This window comes from Lithobates pipiens, unplaced genomic scaffold (assembly GCF_037356315.1).
Source record: "Lithobates pipiens isolate NorthernLeopardFrog02 unplaced genomic scaffold, aLitPip1_a1.2 Scaffold_3, whole genome shotgun sequence".
Taxonomy (NCBI): Eukaryota; Metazoa; Chordata; class Amphibia; order Anura; family Ranidae; genus Lithobates; species Lithobates pipiens.
Window position 1 is genome coordinate 32,440,794 of NW_027507790.1, and position 23,782 is coordinate 32,464,575.

The 23,782-nt window shown below is 42.3% G+C and overlaps 1 protein-coding gene across 1 annotated transcript in view; it reads right to left on the reverse strand.

Annotated features, from left to right (window-relative positions):
- Positions 1 to 7,331: 7,331 nt before the first annotated feature.
- The window catches only part of SLC7A4 (solute carrier family 7 member 4), a 42,030-nt gene continuing 25,579 nt past the window's right edge, over positions 7,332 to 23,782 (reverse strand). The window contains exons 3-5 of the mRNA XM_077461422.1: positions 19,112 to 19,806; positions 15,251 to 15,359; positions 7,332 to 8,090 (exon numbers count right to left, since the gene is read on the reverse strand). Coding sequence (XP_077317548.1) covers positions 7,894 to 8,090; positions 15,251 to 15,359; positions 19,112 to 19,806 — 1,001 coding nt within the window. The 3' untranslated portion in view covers positions 7,332 to 7,893. The remainder of the gene's footprint in view (positions 8,091 to 15,250; positions 15,360 to 19,111; positions 19,807 to 23,782) is intronic.

The window sequence follows — 23,782 nt, forward strand, 5'->3', positions numbered from 1 at the left end:
TCTGACCCCTCCCTCCTGTCAGTCATCTGGGACACGTGGCAGGTCCCAGATGACTGCGCGGCCAATCACGGCACATGCGGCGCAGCTCGCGCATGAGCAGTGGGTGCCCGGCTGTGAAGCCACAGCCGGGTGGCCACAGTTAGAATGCTGGCTCCGCCAAGCTTCGTTCCCCCGCATCGCTGGACCCTGGGACAGGCAAGTGTCCGATTATTAAAAGTCAGCAGCTGCAGTATTTGTAGCTGCTGACTTAACATTTTTAAGGGGAACTCATCTTTAAGTGAATAACAGACGGTCTCTTTACAATGGCATCTGTGATATATTAGGGAGCAAACAAACGTTGTCACTGAAAGAAATTGTAAACCTCCAAAAAAAACAAAACAAAAAAAATTCCCTCCCCAAAAATAAAAGAAACTCTGCAAGACAAAAAAGGCTTACCTTCGAACGATGGCCGGAGTTTGGGTGGCACTGCAGGTCCCACGGCCAACATCTTTCCTGGAGTTACTTCCAGGTTCGCTGGCTCTGGCGCTGTGATAAGCCAGAGCCACAATGAGGTCGCTCCCACGGGTGCCGGCAGTCACAGCACGGGTTCTGAAAAAACTTCACAAATGGGCCGTTCCTTCAGTGCGCATGTGCAGATAGCGGCAGCGTATATAGTAACTATCTCCTAAACAGGGCAAGTTTAGGAGATATTTACAGTACCTACAGGTAAGCCGTACTATAGGAAGAAGAAGAAGACTTTACTTCCTCTTGAAGTTGATGTGTTGAAAGCAGAAAAAAAAAAGAAAGAAAAATGGACAAATCGCAGTTTGCTGTGTATTGGGCTACATAGCTGCAGACCGGTCAGGGTGCCCATGCTGATCCATGGCCACAGCCAAAAGTGTCTACAATAGGCATGTGAATATCAACTGGACCACAGAGAAATGGAAGGTGCTCTGGTCTGATAAAATGTTTTCTTTAACATCATATCGAGGGCCGGGTGCATGTGCTTCGCTTATCTCGGGAAAATAGATGCCACCAGCAAGCAGTGTGATGCTTTTGGCAATGTTCCGCTGGGAAACCTTGGGTTCTGCCATTCATGTGGATATTACTTTGACATGTGCCACCTACCTAAACACTGAAGCTGACCAAGTACATCCTTTTGTGGAAATGGTATTCCTTGATGGCAGTGGCCTATTTCAGCAGAATAATGTACCCTGCCACACTGCAAAAATGGTTCAAGAATGGTTTGAAGAACACAATGACAGTTTACCTGGCATCCAAATTCTTCAGACCTCAAACCAATCAAGCATCTGTGGGATGCACTAGAAAAACAAGTCTGATCCATGGAGGCCCCACCTCACAACTTACAGAACTTAAAAAGGATCCGCTACTCCCCAAGTTGTCAGATCGCCGCACACAGATATACATCACCCATCGGGCATACCTTACCCCAACTAGAGTGTCGAGGTACAGACAGGACCAAAACAGCCAACTGTCCTATGTGCACCCAGGCTTCAGGCACATTCTACCACCTGATCTGGGATTGTCCCAAGATGCAGGGCTTTTGGGCACAAGTAGTCTAGTCCAATTCCTACATGACACCATGGGATCCCCCATCACATTAAACCCCAAATCGTGCCTACTAGGCATATACCCAGAACCAGACATTAAAAAATTCATCAAGATATTCCTAAATGAAATGTTTTTCTCTGCTAGAAAAAAAAAAAAAAAAAAAAAAAAAAACACATAGCAAAACAGTGGATGAGGCCTACCCCACCTGAGTTTAAAATGTGGCTAATGGAATTAAACAATGGTTTAAAATACAAAAAACAATTTTTATCTACATAGAGTTTGTCCTTCCAAATATGGTAAAATTTGGGATAAGTCGTTACAAGCCCCGGAGACTCTATAATGAAGCCCCATCCATATACTTTTTATTTTTATATATAAAAATTGTTGAGCTCCTAATATCACTCTCAGTGGAGTGGGAACCATTAGAAGGATGATTATTTGCTGTGCCATGTGTACTATGTTTACATATTTTTTTGTCGTATTACCCTGCACTGTAAACCCCCTATTATTTCTAATTGCAATCTCCTCCCTATATGGGATCTTCCTCCATGCCTCATGCTGTAATTGTCACCCTCATTGACATTTACTGTGATAATGTCAGGGCCGTTTAAGGCAGGGCAAAAGGGGCAGCTGCCCTGGGCCCTGTCATTGTTGTGGGGCTCAAAGCAGCTGCCTAATCCTTGCCAACTATCCGTTTAAATTCCCTTGTCCCTTGAGGTTTTAGTCCTGTGCTGTGTCCCGATATCTCAGTGTGAAGTGATGCTACTAATGCTGCCCAGCTCTGCCTATTGTTGTGTACAGATGACTCACTGGCAGACCCTGTATTTACATGTAAATTACCGGCATTCATATGTAAATAGCGGCAGCATGCATACGTAAATAGCAGCGGCCGGCAGCATTGATATGTATATCATGCCCCCCTGAGGTCATATTCACAGTAATCTCTAGCAACAAGCAAAAATCATGTGCGGTTACCTCTAACAACTAATCAGTGAGCTGTAATGTGTGGTGTAACCTCTAGCAACAAGCCAGTGAGTGGTAATGATACATTGTAACCTCTGGCAACCAATCGCAATAGCTACCTGATCTGATTCAGTAAACCGATTTTGAGTCTAGCTGCTATTTATTGTATGTCTCAGAGCAGGTGGAGAGCAAAACTGCATGGGGGAGCCGCCCCCCAAGAAAAGTTTTGCCCGGGGTCCAATCAATATTAAAGATGGCTCTGGATAATGTTCTTACTGTATACGTTATTGAATGTACCAATAAAAGCGGATTGAATTGTTAAAAAGGGGGGGGGGGGGGGAGGAGAAGGATCTACTACTGACAGCTTGGAGCCAGATACCACAACATACCATCAGAGGTCTAGTGGCAACCATGCCTCAAATGGGACAAAGCTGTTTTGAAGGCAAAAGGGGGACCAATTCATAATTAGAATTAGATGGGTAGTCAAAGTTATGGCTGATCAGTGTATAGGAGCGTGTATGAAAAGTGTGCCAACATTCCTTGACTGCTTAAAACAAGTATACTGTCTACAGCTGCCATATACTGTACAAATTTTCCTGGTTGCTGATTAAATTGACAGAATTCACTGCTAGAATAGGACCTTCTTGGATAGTAGTACAATAGGCAGGCAGTACCTGGTGACAGTGCTAATCCTTACAAATACTTACCATAGTTTTCCTTTTCTGGCTCGGCGTCATGCCAGCACATGCCCTCCCTGGTCCACCAGATACTGCCTGCTTTTTCTACTACAAATCAGGAAGGTCCTATTACGGGTCAAGGGGGCGGAGTTGACCCGCAGTGATGGCATGACGCTGGGCCAGGAAAGGAAAATTACGTTAAGTATTTGATAACAATTTTCCGTTATATGTGCATAGCAAGCTTTGAGTCTATGGCATGTAACAGCAGCATATGGATGAGCTTTGACCAAAGAAAAAAACAGTGATATAGACACAGAAATGGCAAATTCTTCATCCCCCTTTCTTTACTCCCTTTAGTAAATCCATCTCGACGTGTCCATTTGTAAAGGCCTTTCTTTGGAAAGTGAAAGTTTACTTCGCTTAGTAAATGGGGTCAAGTTATCGGAACACCATGCTTGTGTTCAATCCAGAGCATCCCACTATGCCGATTTGCAGCCATGCCCACACCTCTCCTCAGGTGAAGTTGTGTGGTCAGTTACAATGCCTGCAGGTGGATCAAGGCAAAGCCAGCACTGACTGCACTGAGAAGGGTTCCTTCCTGTGACAACACTGCAGTGATTTCAATCAGCATGGTCACCTTACTGAAATTCTTAGGCACTAGCAAGATCACCGGGTATTTACGTACAGGAGTATAATCCAATCCTTTCTGTGGTTTAGACAAGGCAGGTACATATGCAGGAATCTATACTGCACCTAGTCAAAATAGTCATGAGTAAATATGCCAGTCAAATATTTGCTACATCATTTAACATACTAATGACCATTACAAACATCTCTCACTGGAACTATACATTTTCTTGGAGGGAATAGTTTTACCATGTTCTTTAAAACGGGAAATGTTCAAAACCTGTCTGTCTTTCTCTGAACAATTTTCTGTTCTTCAGTACTTTTAGGTTTGGTAATGTCAACTTTCTGATGGGGCAATGGTATGAACCCCAAAAAAATATAAAAATAAAAAATAAATCACACAAGGTCTTACATTTCCAAAAGAGAATTTCTACAGTATTTCATTTACGATATGGTAATATTTACTCAGCACAATACCCATATATTCTGCTATAATGAGAAGTACAACTTGTGGTCTGGAACATGTGGACCTCTAAACCCAACAAAGAACAATTACACATATCCTAGCTGTACAAAGGCAGAATTCCAATGTCCTTGTCACCATTAAAGTCTTACACATAAATATATTGAGCATTTTGCTGAATATAGTAGAATTTCAAGTATAAAAATGATCACTGTGCACCATTTGTTAAATGACAGAACAGTTGACAACTAAAGACCAAAAGAGAAGCTGCTATCCTCACAGTACTGAACCTTGTAATGATGGGTGCTGGCAGTGAATGCCCCAGAGAGTACCGTGCCAAAACCGGATGCATTGTCACCAATACTCAAAATAAATACATTTTACATGTTTATTGTAAGGGCAGCATCACATAAGACATGAGCAACAGACGCTTTGGTTGTCTCACAGGATCTCGATGTTGCCTTGAGAAAAGGACCCCCGCCAGGCTCAAAAATGCTGGTTTCTTATGCCTCATGTGATGTGATCTTCACAATAAACACATGAAAAAGCCATTTGTTTGGAATGCTGGTGACTTTGCAGAACAGTTGACATAACACTTTTAGCCACAATGAAGTTAACCGTCCACCAAATGATATCAGAATTGTCTACAGAATGTAATTTATGTACATGCTGAGGTCATGCTCAGATTTTACTTACACAATATTCTACATCTCACTATAAAATTGTGTTTGGAAATGAAAACCATTATAGAATTCTATAATTGAGCCTATAATAGAAAGGTCACAGCAGTGATCTTTTACACATTATTTGTGTGCCACTGGGTAATTACTTTTACTGCTAGATCACTTCAGGCTGGCCCCTTTTGCAAGTATAGCTACTGCTATGCTGTTTTAAATCAAGTAATAAGTCAGTCTTGCCATGTTCTGCACATGCTCAGTTGCTTTCCATTTTTGGGCACTGCCGAATTTGTAGAGGCCAATCTGCTGGCAGCCTTAAAGTGGAATAAACCCTATCTTGGACAATGCCTACAAGATTTTGTATAGATGGTATTACACGCTGGCTAGGCTTACACATTTTATCCCTGCCTTCCCGCCTAATTGTTAAAAGGATGCTCACAGGTTGGAACAATGACACATATCTGGTGGTCTTGCCCGAAGGTGTGCAGACTTTGGGTCAGGGTTTATGCCCTACTTTGCACTTTGCTTCATATCAACCTCAAACGAAACCCATATGAAACCCTTCTCTGCAAACCGATTGAAGAAATACTTTAGAGAGAGACAATTACCATTACGGTACACCTTTTTACTGCAATTAATTGGAGGATAGCAAGGGCTTGGAAAACCCCAATTCTGAGTTTTGAGGTGGCCAAAAGCTGAATGAATGACATTATAGTCAATGAAAAGCAAACAGCCATATTGTCAGACACTCATGGGAAATTTCTCTGGGTGTGGCAACCCTGGATCGCCCATGTTCAGCCGGCTTGGTTGGCTAGAGTTCTTTCGTCACTCTATCAACCTTGCATTGCGATTCCCTGGCGCTCCTTTTCTCATTCCTCTAGCTCCTGCTCTCTTTCTCCTTGGTTTGAAGGCCCGGCCCCCAAGCGTAGGCATGGCTTAGATGGTTACGATATGTACAAGCTTTACTTTTGGTACTGAAACAAGCCTTAAACATTACACTTCTAAGTCTATGCATTTGTAACATTAGAACCATTGTTTAATTTCGGATGTTGCCAACATTGATATGCCAACTTAAATCATCTAAATTTTATACTATAATGGCTCAGTACATTGGCTCTGTGGGCTTTTCATGCTCACATTTTTTCATTGTCGACTATAACTGTCCAATTTCTGGCTTGGTTTATTCGACAGATTAACGTCAATAATCCCTTGTAAAAGTGGATCCTTTACTGCCAATGAAGCTACTTCTGTTTGATCTTCAACTGCCATAGTGGTACACATGTGATCAGCTATGACACCACCCATTTGATGGTTTGACAGTTTGAGGACACAAGCAAATGTGACAGTTATCAATCCCAGCATTCTAGGAATGTAACTTTTTTGAAACCATTAAAAAAAAAAAAAAAAAAAAAAAAAAAAAAATCGATGGGTTTAGTTCTTCTTAATGATTTACTGTTGTTCAGGAGCGCTGGGCTTCAGCAAAATGGTGGCCTCCAGCAAGAAGAAACAGGAGCAATGCTGGAGGCAATTTACATCACTTTGGTAGCATTAATGTTAATCAGGAATGTATGCTCCTTGCTAAAGAACATTCTTTTTTTTTTTTTTTTTTTTTTTTTTTATTAACCATTTAAGTGGTTATGAGTAAAGTTCAGTTTTGAATCAAGGTTGCTACGGCCTGTCCCATGCTCATGTGGATAAAGGAAAAAAAAAAAAAAAAAAAAAAAAAAAAAAAAAAAATGCCAACCTCACAAAATCCAATAGCTACTTTAGAGACAGCAAGAGACAACATTCAAAGATACAACCGATCCAAGGCCAACGGTTGTATCCTGAAAGGCACACAAGCCAAAACAACATCTGTAGAATTCAGCAGAGATGAACTGAATAAACCACAGCACACAATACTTCCAAGGCTTATTAGGGGATTATCCCAGCAGCAGACTCCAGCCAACACTTCTCCGGTGCTTATTTTTTTACAAAATAAGCACAAATCGAAATGGTCTTTGTGGATGTATAGCAGGATCTTCCTTGATGCCGCAATAAAACCTAATGAGCAAATGGAAGTGTTGACGATTCCAAGCAGATTTCAGACAGCAAGTACACATAGCTTACTACATCAAGGTAATTTTGCCATAGTCCATAGAGAGTGATTTACTCACATAGCTCGTGTGGTTGGTTACTTATGTGCAAGCTTTTCTTGTTACTGACAAAATATGTGAAGTACAGAACCGGTTGTACCTTAACCTTCATTAGTTGAAATTATACAGGTATTTGCCAATTAGTGACAATGGGTTACTGTACTTTGTGTTTTTTATTTTTCTTAATTACATAACCTAGTGGTGTACATAACTTATGTATAAATAATAATAAAGAATGTCCTTTCCATATTTTTATTTTTTTTCAAAACCCTGACTAGGCCCAAAACAAGCAATTGTTCTGGCAGGACCAAAAACTACAATTCATTAAAACATACCAAATCTACATAATACTTCCCCATAACACCAGTAGGTCAGATATCTGGATTTTGAGGTCCAGATTAGCCAAGCCTTAAGGTACCAAAAGCTTAGGACTGTCTTTCAAATATAGAGAAGGTTATGGGACAGCGAACTGTCTTTCCAAAATAAAGACAGTTGTGGGGCTCAGGTCTGTCTTCCCAATATAGAGACATATATGGGACACATCACCCATGTAATTGTATATGACCAAACCATTATCCTTGTGCAGTTAGATCTAGCTTGTGAGGCTTCTTTTACATACCAAAAGTTACAAACTGTAGAAGAAACATATCTCTTGATTATGTTCTCTGTGCTTTCTTGTACAAGTATACAAGACTTGTTTAATGTGATTTTCAGTGCAAATGGTAAATTCCTTCCAGGGAAGGAGAGTGTACAACATAAGGGTTTCCTAGCATGTTGGGTCAGAATAGACCTTTTAGGTATCATCTCTTCTGGATTTCATCATCTATGACCTCTGCCCTTCCCATGGTGTCCTGAACGTTTGGCTGGACCTGCTGCACTGTTTCTTCAAGGCTGCTGTTTGGAAACACCACATAACGTGCCGTGACCCCATGGTTCTTCGGTCCTCGCAAGTTCTCTTTACTGTGCCAGATGCCATAACCAAAGTAAACAACCAGCCCTGCAAATAAACAGAGAATAATGATTTATGATTATTCCTGCATGGATGCCAAGGTGTTAGTTGGTACCAAAAGCCTATCTGGTTTCTAGCATAATACTGAGAATGTTTCTCATCAGTAATAAAGAATAGGCCTGAATGAAAAACGGTTAAAGTGGTTGTAAACCCTTACATAAACCCAGTGAAGTGACTGGCCTCAGGTGGTGCACAGAGATGAAACAAATCCTCCTACATAAGTTGTGCCCATTTACCTGCCGTCTGCTCTACGTCCATTCAAAGTGATGAATTTAAAAAGGATCGCTCAGCTCTGAAAAGCAGGGGGCGGGGAGTTGAAGTTACATCAGTGAGGAGAGCTCTGAGAGCTGACAGGAGGGAAGGGACACACCCACCAATCAGCACAAAGGAATAGAGCAGAAGCTGTCAATCACAGACCATGCCCTCCCCTGTCACCATTCTTCACCTGGTGTCAGGAAAACATGTCAGATGTGATTCAAGCCGATAGAGGAATGAGGTAACACAGACAGAAATGACAGTGCTCTGGATTGAGACAAGCACACACAAAGAGATATGATTTGTTTACATTTCACGCCTGAGGTTTACAATCGCTTTGGCAAAATTTTCCTCTAGCAGGTAGAAGAATCACCTGGTACAAATGTAAGTTGTAAGCCATCCTGCAATGCACTTAACATAGGCCACAACCCGCTATATATTTTAGAGATACAAGAAATTCTATAAGAGCACAGGGACATAAAACTTATAGTTCATACAATATGTCCCTTGTGCCGATTCTTCCTCTTTTAGGACATCTTTCTCTGTCCTACCAGACACATATTCGGCTTTACGTTTTAAGGTCTCATGCTCATCAGCTGTTCTTTGTAGCATGGCACAGGCAAAGACAGCAGATGTCTGTGCCATCTATTTATTTATTACAAGGCTGAAGAAAACAGCACTTCTGTTAGACAAGAAAATAACCGAAAGCCATTTCAAGGGCCACATGATTGCTGTGGGCATACATATGACTCCTTCCTTCTTCTTAAATGTGGTAGAATGTTGTTAAGTAGTTCTTAATCCACTGTATGAAACTGCTTTTTGATTTCAAGGGGCTTGTGAAATGCAATGAAGTAACTTTTCATTTGTATAGGAATTGTTCTATGCATTCTGTCCAATTATGCACAAAAAAAATAAAAATGTATTTTTCTCTGGTAATTAGTTATTTGTATCTTGAAAACGGTTTTTCAATTTAAAAAGCAATAAAAATTATTGAAACAGAAAAGTGATTTCTGAAGTTCAAATTTTAAATTATATAGTTAGACATAATCGGATATATTTATTGCTTTACACATTAAACTTCCATTATAATAATTTAGGCGTCACATTCCAATGGACATTTTTTGGTGGTGGTGGTAGGGGTGGAGGGTTCAGACCTTAGTTTGCACAATTTAATAATTACAATTATTCAAAAAAGTTAAAGCAGTACAAGTGTCATATTGCAGCTTACCAATCATTAGATGTGGTGGCTTCATTTGTCTTTTTTTTTTTTAACCTGACTGGCCAGTAAACACACCTCCTGTATTAGAGTGCCCCCACATTGGATGAAGGCGCAACAGAGACACCTTTGGACAGCAGCACGGTCAGCCTGGGGGGGTAGTGTTAGATGGACTAGCAAATTTTGATACACTATCAAACAGAAGCCAAACTTTTTAACCGCTTGCCTACCAGCGCACTGACTGATAGGTGGCACTGACTGCCACCGATTTGCGGCACTGATGGCTGGCACTGACTGATGGGCACTGATGGCTGGCACTGTTTGACAGTGGCACTGAATAATGCAGCACTAATTGCTGGCAGCCTGGCATGAGAAAATAAAAAAATGACAATATGTGATCACAAGAGCCCATCTTGATACACCCTGCACTCGGCCTCAGTAGGCCTAGTCAGAATGCAGCAGCGGACATATTTTTACACCAAAGCCCATATAGTTAGTAAACTATATGGGCTGGGTGTAACAAGATTTCCGCTTCTGCCTTGTGAAGCAGGCTACTGAGGCAGAGTTCAGGGTGTACAAAAATGGGCGTTTCCGTGTACAGCCTTTGACGGTGACTTGGGCCATCACTTCCGTTAACAATTCTGACGACCTGGTCACCGCTACAAGGACTCACCGTTCCTGGATCTCACTGTGCCTGGACCTTTTGCCACCCACGCCACCCGCCAACTGACTTCCGGGATGCAGGTATCGAGTGAAGCATTTGCCCGAGTACAAGTACTCGGGCAAATACTCAGTACCGATACTAGTATCGGTATCGGTGCAACCCTAATAAAATGTTTGCTTCTGGGTTTAATACCAATTCAATATTGGGCAATAGCAGCTCAAGCTCAGACATGAACTTTGTAGAACACAGCTTTTACCAAAAATAAAATAATTCAACAAAACATGACTCAAGGTAAGTTGTGTCTACAGTTTTCGAATTTGTAGTGTATGATGCCCGCCATACATGATTATTATTGAATATTTAATTTAACCATTGCTATATCGGAGCTCTATATGCACAGCAAACACTACTGTATATAACAGCACATTTTTCTGTGCATTTTTTCATTATTTCCAAAAGGTGTAAAAATATTTAAATTACTTGTACTGATTTGAAATGCGTTTAATAACCCAAGGCAGTGTACCTCCATCTCTTGCCCTACAGCTCTATTTACAAGGATACAGCTAAATGAGTCAAAGGATTATTATGGTCATAAATAATACTTCCATTGGTGCAATGAGGCACAAAGTATTTTTTCAGAGATGGATCACATCTGGGTTTTCCGAGAGCCATGTATCAAGCAATCCTACTTCTAGGAGAGGGCTTGTAGCATATTTTGTATATGTATTGGGAGCATTGTTCTATAAAAGAACGCTAGAGGGAATTCATAAAAAAAAAATAAAAAAAAAATTTCAATGGTGACATTTGCCAATTCTCTGTAGCGTTCTCTGGAATTGTAACACTGTATCTAGCGTTACAAAGACATACACTATATTACCAAAAGTTTTGGGATGCCTGCCTTTACATGCACACAAACACGAAATTTAATGGCATCCCCAGTCTTAGTCTGTACGGTTCAATATTGAGTTGGCCCACCCTTTGCAACAATAACAGCATCAAATTGTCCAAAATGTCTTGGTATGCTGACACCTTAAAAAAAGGGAGTCCACTGAGAAAAAAAAAAAATTCTTAAAAGCCAGCAGCTACAAATACTATAGCTGCTGACTTAATAAATGGACAATCACCTGTCCCAGGGTCCAGCGATGTCGGCAGCCGAGGCTGATCGATCGCTCGGCTCTCGGCTGCTGCTGCCGCCGCCATTCTCGGTGAGGGAATCTTGAAGTGAAGCGTTGCAGCTTCACTTCCCGGTTCCCTACTGCGCATGCGCGAATCACGCAGCGCAATGGGAATGGTCTGCGCCGTCTCTGGCACCCGTGTGTGTCCCAGCAGACAGTGCGCGGGGACAGGAAGAAGCATAGACTCCCGTGGGTAAAAATACAGGTATCTGCAACCCCCTCCCCCCCTGAAAGGTGACAACGGAGGAGGGGGGGGGAGGGTTCCGATGAGCGGAAGGTCCACTTTAGGGTGGAACCCCGCTTTAAGAGTTCCCTTCACTGGAACTAAGGGGCCAAGCCCAACCCCTGAAATATAACTAACTACACCATAATCCCTCCCTTCCAAATGTGGAATAATCTGGATCAGTGCACAAAGCAAGGTCCATAAAGACATGGATGAGCGGGTTTGGGGTGGAGGAACTTGACTGGTCTGCACAGGGTCCTGATCTCAACACAATAGAACACCTTTAGGATGAATTAGAGCGGAGACTGAATCAGGCCTTCTTGTCCACATCAGTGCCTGACCTCACAAATGTGCTTCTCACACTCCTAAACCTCATGGACAGCCTTCCCAGAAGAGTTGAAGCTGTTATAGCTGCAAAGGGTGGGCCAACTCAATATTGAACTGTGTGGAATAAGACTGGGATGTCATTAACCACTTCCCACCTGGCCAATGTACATATACGGCTGGGTGGGAGCCGTCTACTTCTGAATGGACGTTCAGGAACGTCCTTCAGAAGGAGGGGGATCGCGTGCGCGCGCCCGCACAGCGGCGTGATCCCGATGCGCTCGTGTCACCCAGACACGGCGCATCTCGGATCGGCAGGAGGGCTCTGTGATTGGCCCTTCTGATCACATGACGGCCGTGTCCAATCACGGCCATCATGTGATGTAAACAAACAGCCGGTTGCTAGGCAATCGGCTCTCCTCACACGGAAGTCGTCGCTGAGGAGAGGAGAGCAGATCGCTGCAGCCGGCTGGTGATCAGTGAGTAGGAGATGTTTTTACAGCTTTTTACTCACTGATCACCAGTCTAGTGTAAAACACAACACAGTATAAACACAATGTCCCCAAATAAAAATCACATGTCCCCCACATATGTCCCACTAAAATCACATGTTCCAATGATTATCTGCACACATATGTACATGATAATTTGCATACATATGTCCGTGATCACACAAACCAATTATTATACACTTAACAGAATTTTTTTTACCAAAAACATTTAGCAGAATACATTTTGGCTTAAATTTATGACAAAATTTGATTTTATTGGATTTCTTTTAAAATAGAAAAAAGAAAACATTGTTTTTTTTTCCAAATTTCCGCTTTTTTTGCGCTTATATCGCAAAAAATAAAAAACTGAGTCGTGAATAAATACCACCAAAATAAAGCTCTATTTGTGCGAACAAAATGATAAAAATTTAATTTGGGTACAGTGTAGCATGACCGCGCAATTGTCATTGAAAGTGCTAGAGCGATGAAAGCTGAAAATTGGGCTGGGAAAGAAGGGTCGAAAGTGCCCTGTATTGTAGTGGTTAAAGTGCATGCAAAAGGCAAGTATCCCAATACTTTTGGCAATATAATGCATTTCCTTTGCTCCTCAGCGCCATCCAGTAGCCATAAAGTGGTATTTATTGTTGGGTTCTTGCAAGCAGCTATGGAATTGTGCTAGTAATCAACTGCTGTGAGGCATGGAATCATGAAATGACCATGGAAGTGGAGCTACCCCACCAATCAACCCCCCCCCCCCCTAAAAGCTTGCAGGGAGAGATGCCACAACAGACTTCACAAGTGCTGACCGATGAACCTGCTGGTCTGCACCCTCCCCTGTGATCTGTGACCCCAAGGTGGCCTGGACTATAAAGAAATTCTCAGCTGGCTTGTTCTCCTGGTTCTCAGGGCCATGCCGGGTCAGGTGGCATGCTGTGCTGTGAGCAGCCCCCTCTGTAAATACCAGGACTAGAGAGCACCGGGAAAGGAACCGCCACGAGACTCCTGGAGCCAACCGCAGCTCTGCAAAGAAACAACGCGCATTGGCTGTAACCATGAAGATGAGCTGATGCAGGATCAGAAAGAGTAGTGATATATACCCCCCAGAATCCTCCTACAAATGCAGGCTAGCCTTAGGCCAGCCTTGTTACATGCGTGTGAAGGCAGGCGTCCCAATACTTTTGGTAATATGCATTTCCTTTGAGCCTCAGCTCCATCTAGTAGCCATAAAGTGGTATTTACTACTGGGTTGGGGTCTTGCAAGCAGCTATGGCGTTTATGTAAAAATATTTAAATGTGTGTACCCACTGTGTATAAATGGTGAATCAATCACACCTTGCACACTCTCATATAACTGTGCTAATCCTCAATAAACAAATCAAATAGTGCCACACTCCACCTTCACTATTGGGATCCTCTTCATTTAGGATCATAAAACTGCAATAATAAATAAATAAATAAAAATCATAATAAACTTGTGTAATTACACTAAACCTTTGTGGCTATAAATACCATGTATAGACAAGTTTAAGTGAACACATAAAAAATTAGTTCATGAAACCAATCCATGAATTTGTAACTGCAATGTACACATATGGCAAAAAATAAATAAAGTGTTCGTATGCAGTTAATCGGTAAATAAATTTGTGAGCGACTCCATATTGAATCTGACAACGCTGTGCTCACAAGTCACAATACAATTTGTGCTTTGTGCACCCTCCACCGGATGTGCTCTGACCACACTTTTACATATGGTCAGAAGCACACGTGCAACAAAAAAAAAAACCCATATGTAAAAGTGTGGTCAGATTTGTGAGAGCACATCCAGTGGCGGGTGCACAAAGCACGAATTGTATTGTGAGCACAGTGTTGTCTGATTCAACAAGGGGTCACACAAATCTATTTAAATGATTAACAGCATGAGGACACTTTTTTGGCATATTTGTACATTGCAGTAACATGCATGGATTGATTTTATTAATTTGTGGTTCACTTAAAGTGGTTGTAAACGTAAAGAAAAATTACAGCCAGCCCCTCTGTTCTATTAATCTAACCTACACTGTGTACATTTTTCATAAAAGTATGCCTGTAAATACATTATCTCTGATCTTTTTTGGCTGGTGGTTGATAGAACAGAGGGACTGGCAGTAATCATTCTTTACTTTTACTGCCAGCTACTAATAGTGGTGGGGAGCAGGGATCATACAGGAGCTGACAGGCAGGGAGGGAGGGAGGGGGGAGAGATACACACAGGAGCTGACAGGCAGGGAGAGGGGAGAGGGGAGGGAGAAGGGGAGGAGGGGGAGGAGAGGGGAGAGGAATAGCAGGACAGAGGCACATAAATCTTACCACAGTATTCAGGGCTCCGCACACACAGGGGGACACATGAACTGGCAGGATCAACCAGGTTTGTTATAGCTTATAAATTGGCAGATTAGACAGCACAGGCACTGTGCTGTTTAATCTGCTACAAGGGACCATGTGTTAGGGGTTACAACCACTTTAAACCTGTCTATACATAATATTTATAGCCACAAAAGGTTTAGTGTAATTACACAAGTTTATTATGCTGTTTTTTTTTTTTAATTGCAGTGTGAATATATAAAATTAGGAGGATTGGTATTTACTACTGCACATAATAAAAAAGGAAATTTTTCATAACAGAATCGCTCACTATAGACCCGAATAGGGATCAAAATATACCTGGGTTGTATTTGAAAAAAATAAATAAATAAATAAAAACACACACACACACACACACACACACACACACACACAAACACACCCCTCAATAAAAACTTACCAACAGCAAGCCATACTGCGAATCGCACCCATGTCAAAGCGTTCAGCTTAAGCATGAGATATGTATTTAAAAGGATACTCAGAGCTGGAATCAGTGGTACAAGTGGAACCTATGGGTTTAAGGTTGACAAATACTCTATTAAAAACATGTGCAAAAAAAAATAAAAAATAAATAAAATGTATATACTAAACCTATATACTAGTTTGACAACGTCAAAACACTTTGTATACAATGACTAATGATTCTAGGCTCCTGAAAGCTCCGTTAGTTCAGCATTACCCTTTTCTGCCTACAATTTTCCTTATTTCGTCGGTAGAACTGATTTATCAATTGACTAACAAATTAGAAATGTGATTCGCACAGGATTATGGTAAATAAAAGAGGTTTGGCCCCTGGCTGCCCTAGTGAAACTGTGCGGTACATACAGCATTTCACAAAAGTATGTACACCCTCACATTTTTGTAAATATTTTATTAAACCTTTTCAAGTGAAAACACTGAAGAAATGACACTTTTCTACAATGTAAAGTAGTGAGTGTACAGCTTGTATAACAGTGTACATTTGCTGTCCCCTCAAAATAACAAACGCACAGCCATTAAGGTCTAAACCGCTGGCAAAAAAGTAAGTACACCCCTAAGTGAAATGTCCAAATCAGGCCCAAAGTGTCAATATATTTTGTGGCCAACATTATTTTCCAGCACTGCCTTAACCCTCTTGGGCATGGCGTTCACCAGAGCTTCACTGGAGTCCTCTTACACGACGACATCATGGAGCTGGTGGATTTTGGAGACCTTGCGCTCCTCCACCTTCCATTTGAGGATGCCCCACAGATGCGCTAAAGTGTTTAGGTCTGGAGACATGCTCGGCCAGTCCATCACCTTTACCCTCAGCTTCTTTAGCAAGGCAGTGGTTGTCTTGGAGGTGTGTTTGAGATTGTTATGTTGGAATACAGCCCTGTGGCCCAGTCTCAGAAATGAGGGAACCATGCTCTGCTTCAGTATGTCACAGTACATGTTGGCATTCATGGCTCCCTCAATGAACTGTAGCTCCCCATTGCTGGTAGCTCTCATGCAGCCCCAGACCATGACACTCCCACCATCATGCTTTGACTGTAGGCAAGACACACTTGTCTTTGTACTCCTCACCTAGATGCTGCCACACACTCTTGATATCATCTGAGCCAAATAAGTTTATCTTAGTCTCATCAGACCACAAAACATGGTTCTAGTAATTCGTGCCCTTAGTCTGCTTGTCTTGAGCAAACAGTTTGCGGGCTCTCTTGTGCATCATTTTTAGAAGAGGCTTCCTTCTGGGACAACAGCCATGCAGACCACATTGATGCAGTGTGCGGCGTATGGTCTGAACACTGACAGGCTGACCCCCCGTCATCTCTTCAACCTTTGCAGCAATGCTGGCAGCACTTATACGTCTAATTCCCAAAGACAACCTCTCGATATGACGCAGAGCATGTGCACTCAACTTCTTTGGTCGACCATGGCGAGGCCTGTTCAGAGTGGAACCTGTCCTGCTGAACCTCTGTATGGTCTTGGCCACCGTGCTGCAGCTCAGTTTCAGGGTCTTGGCAAACCTCTTATAGCCTAGTCCATGCTTATGTAGAGCAACTATTCTTTTTTTTTTCAGATCCCCAGAGACTTCTTTGCCATGAGGTGCCATGTTGAACTTCCAGTCACCAGTATGAGAAAGTGAGAGTGATAACACCAAATTTAAACACACCTGCTTCCAATTCACACATGAGACTTTGTAATACTAACAAGTCACAGGACATCGAGGAGGGAAAAAATGGGCCCCAATTTGGACGTTTTCACTTAGGAGTGTACTCACTTTTGTTGCCAGCGGTTTAGACATTAATGGCTGTGCGTTGTTATTTTGAAGGGACAGCAAATTTACACTGTTATACAAGCTGTACACTCACTAATTTGCTACAATGTAAAGTGTAATTTCTTCAGTGTTGTCACATGAAAAGACATAATAAAATATTTACAAAAATGTGAGGGGTGTACTCACTACTGTATGTACTGAATGAGAAGTATAAGTGCACAGTACTCGAAAACTAAAGCCACTGGAATGAAAAAAAAAAAAAAAAAAAAAAAAGAAGAAGGCAAACTTGAGGATAAATGCATTTTTAGCATGTGAACTTTTTTTCAAAATATTAATATTGCTAGTACTCGGTTACACTTGTAGACAATTCACTCTAAACCAGTGGATGGTGAACCTTGGCACCCCAGATGTTCTGGAACTACATTTCCCATGATGCTCTGGCACTCTGCAGTGTAGTGGAGCATCATGGGAAATGTAGTTCCAAAACATCTGGGGTGCCAAGGTTCGCCATCACTGCTCTAAACAATAAAGTCTTTTAGAATGTTTCTGAACCACAACTTAAAACCTAAATTTAAAAAAAATAATTCCCAGGGACTTCAACATCCATGTTAAAGCGGTGGCCCGCCAACATTTTTAATTTTTTTTTTTAAAGTCAGTAGCTACAAATCCTGTAGCTGCTGACTTTTAAAATATGGAAACGTATCTGTCCAGGGTGCCCGCGATGTCGGCACCTGAAGCTGATCCGTCGCTTGGCTCTCGGGTGTTGCTGCCGCCATCTTCGGTAAGGGGATCAGGAAATTAAGCCTTGCTGCTTCACTCCCCGGTTCCCTACTGCGCATGCATGAGTCGCGCAGCGCTATCTGGATGGTCCCTGCTGTCTCTGGGTGGTAAGAGGTATGACCGGAAGTGCTTGCAAATACCTGTATTATACAGGTATCTGCACCCCCTCCCCCCTGAAAGGTGCCAACATATGACACCGGAGGGGGGGGGGGGAGGGTTTCCGAAAAGCAGCTCTTCAAGATGAAGCTACAGCACAGATTGCAATTATACAGTTGAATGGTCTGGTCCACTACCAAGTCAACAATAACTATTTCATGGACCTGGGTGTTTAGTTCTGGTGTACTTTTAATTTACCATCCGCAACAATATTCCAGGTACAGCATTTGTTTAGAGTAGAACTATAGGCAAAAGTTTCTCATTTTGGATAGAGCAAGGGACAGTTCTAACCCATCAGATTTTAGTTTTTTTTGTCATTTATCTCCTATGGGGGGGGGGGGGGGGATCCTTTCACTTCCTGTCCCATAGCCAAACAGGAAGCAAAAGGAAATCCCTGCAAATTAAAAAAGGTAAATCCTTGGGGACCCCTGGTCACCAGAACTAGTGTCTTCATTGGAAGATTTCCCCCCGGGTACTTTTCTGGGGACAACCCAAAATGTAGGAATTTTACTTTTTCTTTCAACGATAGTAGTAAAACAGGACAAATAGAGAGGGTGAATCTCCTTAAAGCGGTTGTATACCCCCTTTTTTTTGTAGGTAAAAGATCTCCTAAACCTGTATGGTTTAGGAGACATTCATTTTGCATACAGCTGCTGACGTCAGCGGTGCATGAGCTGTGAAGGCCCGGCTGCCGGATCTTGCCATAAAAGAGCACTCCCACGCATCGCAGCTCTGGCCACGCACAGCACCAGAGCTGCAAACCTGGAAAAAACGCCAAGGGCAAAATGTCAGCTCCCTCAGCATGGACCAGGATGTGATATGGGAAGCTCGTTCTAAGGCAAGTATTTCCATAATGAGCGAGTATGCGGTATAGTAAGCTCATTATGCCTTTGCCTTACAGGGGGTGTTTCTCTCTCCCCCACCCCCATGTGTGGGTATACAAATCGCTTTAAAAACGGGGGCACAGACAGCAATAACTGACAGGTGTTCTAATCCACCTCCACTCTGTCAAAAAAATAAAAGTTTTTACATCATTGCAATAGTGTACATATAGGAGCTGAAAAAGGTTTTGTATGCCACGATTACCTGAAACGTATTGATTTTCTTTTGCTGTTCATGAACCCAGATTAAGAACAGACTGATTAGGTACCCAATGAGGAAGATCACAAGCAGAAGATAAAAACTCCATGTAGGAAGGTGTAGCTGATTGCTTCCGAACACCAAGATGCAGCACATGCAGATGGCGAAGACCATCATTGTCACAACTGCAATAGTGACCACCTCTCCAGGATAATAGTCATTCAGGAACCTAAGGTATGGTTCAAAGGCAGCTTTCAAGTGTCCAGTTTCTCTACGCTCTTTGGCTTTTTTTTGACTTTCAACCAGCTGAAGCTTATCAGAGAAAGACTCGTATTCCTTCATTTCCTCCCCAATGATCCTTTCTAAATGGACTTCAGGCTCTCGGTGTTGAGGACTTTGCTCTAGATCCCCTGCAGCTGAAGGGTCACCTTTCTCTTGCTGAAATCTCAATACGATGATACTAGCTGCAACAAAAGTATAGGCCAGCAATGTACCAATAGACAGAAACTGCACCAGGGCTTCCAAGTCAAAAATAAGAGCAAGTAGAGCCATCAGGATACCAAACACCACAATTCCAATGACTGGTACTTTGGTGGTTGGGTTTACTTTGGCGAAAAACTGAAAGAAAAGTCCATCTTCAGCCATGGCATAAACAATTCTCGGTAGGGAAAAGAGATTACTTAGCAGAACCGTATTCATAGCTTTAAAAGAAAACAAAAACAGAAAGTTAATAGATACATTGTACTTCACATGCTCCCCATAAATGAACTATATAACACAACTTAATTTTCATAATTTAAAGCAATTGTAAAGATAATTTTTTTTTTTTTTTTTTTTAAAAGACATGTCTATACTTACCTGCTCCATGCATAGAAGTTACCTCGAACCTCCTCTTCTTGGGTTCCCCACTGGAGCTCCTGACTCCTCCCTGTCCAGTGCCTCCATGGAAAGCAACTTCCCATGGGGGCACTCATGTGTGCTCGCTCCCAAGCCCCGCTGCAGCAACCTTTGACACAGACAGGCGGGACTCAGCCCCCCACCTTCACTGGGACCTTCACCACTTTCCTTAAGTTTGTCTCTCCTCCCCCTTAATAAATGTGATTTTCTACCAATTTCCAGTTCCCAAATAAAAAAATAATATGCAATATTTGCAAAATATCTTTACCCTTCTTAACATCATGTCCTTAATCCTTTCCCAACGGACAATATTAAACATTTAGTTTAAGATCTAGTCACAGTACAGCCTTCTTAGGCCTCATGTACATTGCTGCTGGTAAACAAATGTTTAGGAGCAGTTGGGAGTTTTTTCAACTACCCCTGAACTCTTCTCTATGTTATCAGTACACATTCACAGTCGTTTCTAGGCAGTTGAGATTAGAGGCATTTTTTTTGGGGGGGGGGGGGGGGGGGCGGGGAAAAAAAAAAAAAAAAAAAAAAGCGTTCAGAAGCTTAGTTTACGGGCATTTCAAGCGCCAAAACACTTCTAAACGTGACAATTCACGTTTAGCCGCATTTCGCTTCTAGACGTAAACATGCCAAAACTGAAGTTTTAAAATGTGGGTTACTATCTGTCAAGTTATATCTTTCAAGAGGTTGTAAAAACATCCTGTGTACATGAAGCCTAAAAAAAAAACAAAACAAAAAAAAGTAGGGTCAGTTCCCCATGGCAGAAAAAAAAAAAAAAAAAAAAAAAAAAAAAAAACACAACGCTCACATAGAACATTTTTTCTACAAAGTTTAGACGAGTTTTGTGTTTTTTCTGCCAGTAAGCTCCAATCAAAAATGCAAAACAGAAGTTTTTTTTTCCCCTATATATGTCTGTAAATCGTCCTAATGTGCATGGACACATGTCGAGCTGCTTCTACAGGCAGAAAACAAAAATCTCCTGTAGAAGCAGCGATTTCTTTTTTTAAGCCAGTGTGCATGAAGCCTTAGGTCTCCTTCACAGGGACGTGTCCGTGTACGGGCCGCACTCTGCTCAGGCAGGCAGATGACAGGTCTGCCTCGGCACACTGTGCAGGGACAGACCTGTCAGAGCGTCGCTCTCCTCTATAGGGGAGCAGATGAGGACGGACTGTAGAGTGTCGTCACCCGTCACTTACGGATCGGAGCGTGTCGGATGTCAGCAGACATGTCACCAGTGACATCCGATGCTCCATAGATGTCTATGGAGCATCCGTTCAGGTCCGCCTAAAAAACTGACAGGCGAACCTGAACAGACAGTCCATGTGAAAGAGGCCTTAGGCTTCATGTACACTAGCAGCTCCTAAACTTGAGTTTAGGAGTTTGTCTTTTTTTTGCCAAAGCTCCTAAACTCAACTCCATAAAAGCCTATGCGGTTTATTTACTAAAGGCAAAATTGCAAAGTGCAGTTACTCCAGGACTTAGTAAATGAGGAAAGCTTCATGGAAAAAAAAAAAAAAAAAAAAAAAAAAAAAAAATAAAACACACCATCTTTGCTTGCACATGATTTGATGATGGAAGTCAGCAGAGCTTTCTGCTCATTTACGAAGCTCTGGAGCATATGCTCTTGCAGAGTGCAACTGCACTTTGCAAAGTCCACACTCAATTTGCCTTTAGTAAATCAACCCCTATGTGTCTATGTACACATAGGCATTTGGGATCGTTCAGGAGATGCCGAATTTAGGCGAGATTAAACCTCCCTCTCCTGAACGTGGAAGAAATTGCATTCAGTAGAGCAGGGGTGCCCAACCTTTTTAAGAGCGAGGGCCACTTAAGCAACTTGATAACCAGTCATGGGCTACAATGAGCAGAGCGGGTGGATGACAGGTCATGGCTACTCTATAGGCCCTCCGATCCGATCCACCCAGATGGAAGGGGGAAGAACTCCCTTCTATTTTTTTTTTTTTTTATCAGATTTTTAGGACCGGATCGGAGGCAGGCGGGAGTAAAACTGACAAAAGTCTGTTTACATCTGCCGCTCTAGAGAGGTGAATTGAGGGTCCGATTGGGTAGGGCCGATCGTGTGAAAAGGGCCTAAACTGCTTTCACACATGGCAGGTGCAGGGTAGTGCTGTGGGTTAACTGAACTTTGCCATAGACTCTGCCTGTGGCAAAAGCCGGCGCTGTAAAGGAAGCATTGGCTTATGGGCTCTGCTCTGCAGCTGTTTTCTTCCTCTACCACCAGCTTCATTTACAACACCGATGCTGTGGTATGACAGGTTGGCAACCTGCGATCTGGGATTGCTAACCTGCCATTCCAGAGCAGGAGGTCGCGGGCCACATCAAAGGGCTCCGCGGGCCACCTCTGCAGTAGAGGAATGTTTTTACTGCCGGCTGTTGGAAAACACAAATTGCGGTCAGGGTAGGCTAGTGTACACATAGCCTTAGAAGATATCTACATGTTTCATTCTATCACAAATCCCCAAAATAAAGGGCTTATGTCTCATTAGGATAGTGGATATTGGCCCCTTTTAGAATTTGTGGTTAGACATACACACATCTTGTGTTCCAAGAAGGCTCTACTGGTCTTTTTGGTTTATCTCACTAGAACTGGCCTGATTATTTTTTTCTTATTTTATTTCTAAATAATATCCAAAAAGGGGCGAGGTTTTCACTTCTTCACTGCAAGAAATCTAGCGACAATTGTGGGCTTCTTACTAATAAAATTCCATGACCCTATCCATTCTGCTACAGGATGCAATGAAACCCCAAGAGCCCATTCAAAAATGACAAGCTAAATTCTATTATTCCCTCCCCTGAATAGGCCCAGTTCACACCAAGCTGCTGCGTTTGTGTACATTGGGTAAAAATAAACATGCTGCATTCATATGCATTGGGATGTGCAGCAACTTATTAAAAGCATAAGTTCAGTGGATCATGGATGCAATCTCGGACTACTGCAGACATTTTATACAGCTCTGTATGGGCAAACATTTACCGAGTTGCAGAAAGTGTCAATGGACTACAAAGGCACCGATCATAAATTGAGTACTACAAGTCCCTCTTCCATGGTGGCAGATGGGACTTGTAATTCATTTATTCATAGAGCACGATGAAAGAATGACACAGCTGTGAGGGAGGAGCTGTGCCAATTTTAATTGCGACAGAGGCTGCAGGGGGCAGGAACCCCCAACCACTGTCACAGGGGGTGAGGGTGACTGGCGATTAGCAGCATGTTACATGTTATCCCCTAATATGGGTGCAGTATGTAACATGTTAAAAGTGAACTTAGCCTTTAAAAGCAGTGGTTCTCAACTCCTGTCCTCAGGGCCCACTAACAGGGCAGGTTTTATGCATTACCTTGGGGAGATGCAGACTAGAATACTGCAATCACTGAGCAGCAAATGAAATCACCTGTGATGTATTTCAGTTATCTTTCAAACCTGGCCTGTTAGTGGGCCCTGAGGACAGGAGTTGAGAACCACTGCTTTAAAGGAACATGGAATACTCAATGCATGTTATATACATCAGTGTGTTGCCAATCATTTTGAATGGTACCCAATGCACTACTACTCTGAAGAACATGCTTTACAGTGCACCACAACACATGGTAATGCAATACCCAGGGTTGTGGTGTGCTGCATTGGAAAATAAGCAACATATACTTTTTTGGTCCATTCTGGTGCATTGGCAACCCATTCAAAAATGAGCTGCCTTAACCCAGGACACACAGTACACAACATGGGTTAAAAACGCACATGTGTTAATAATGCA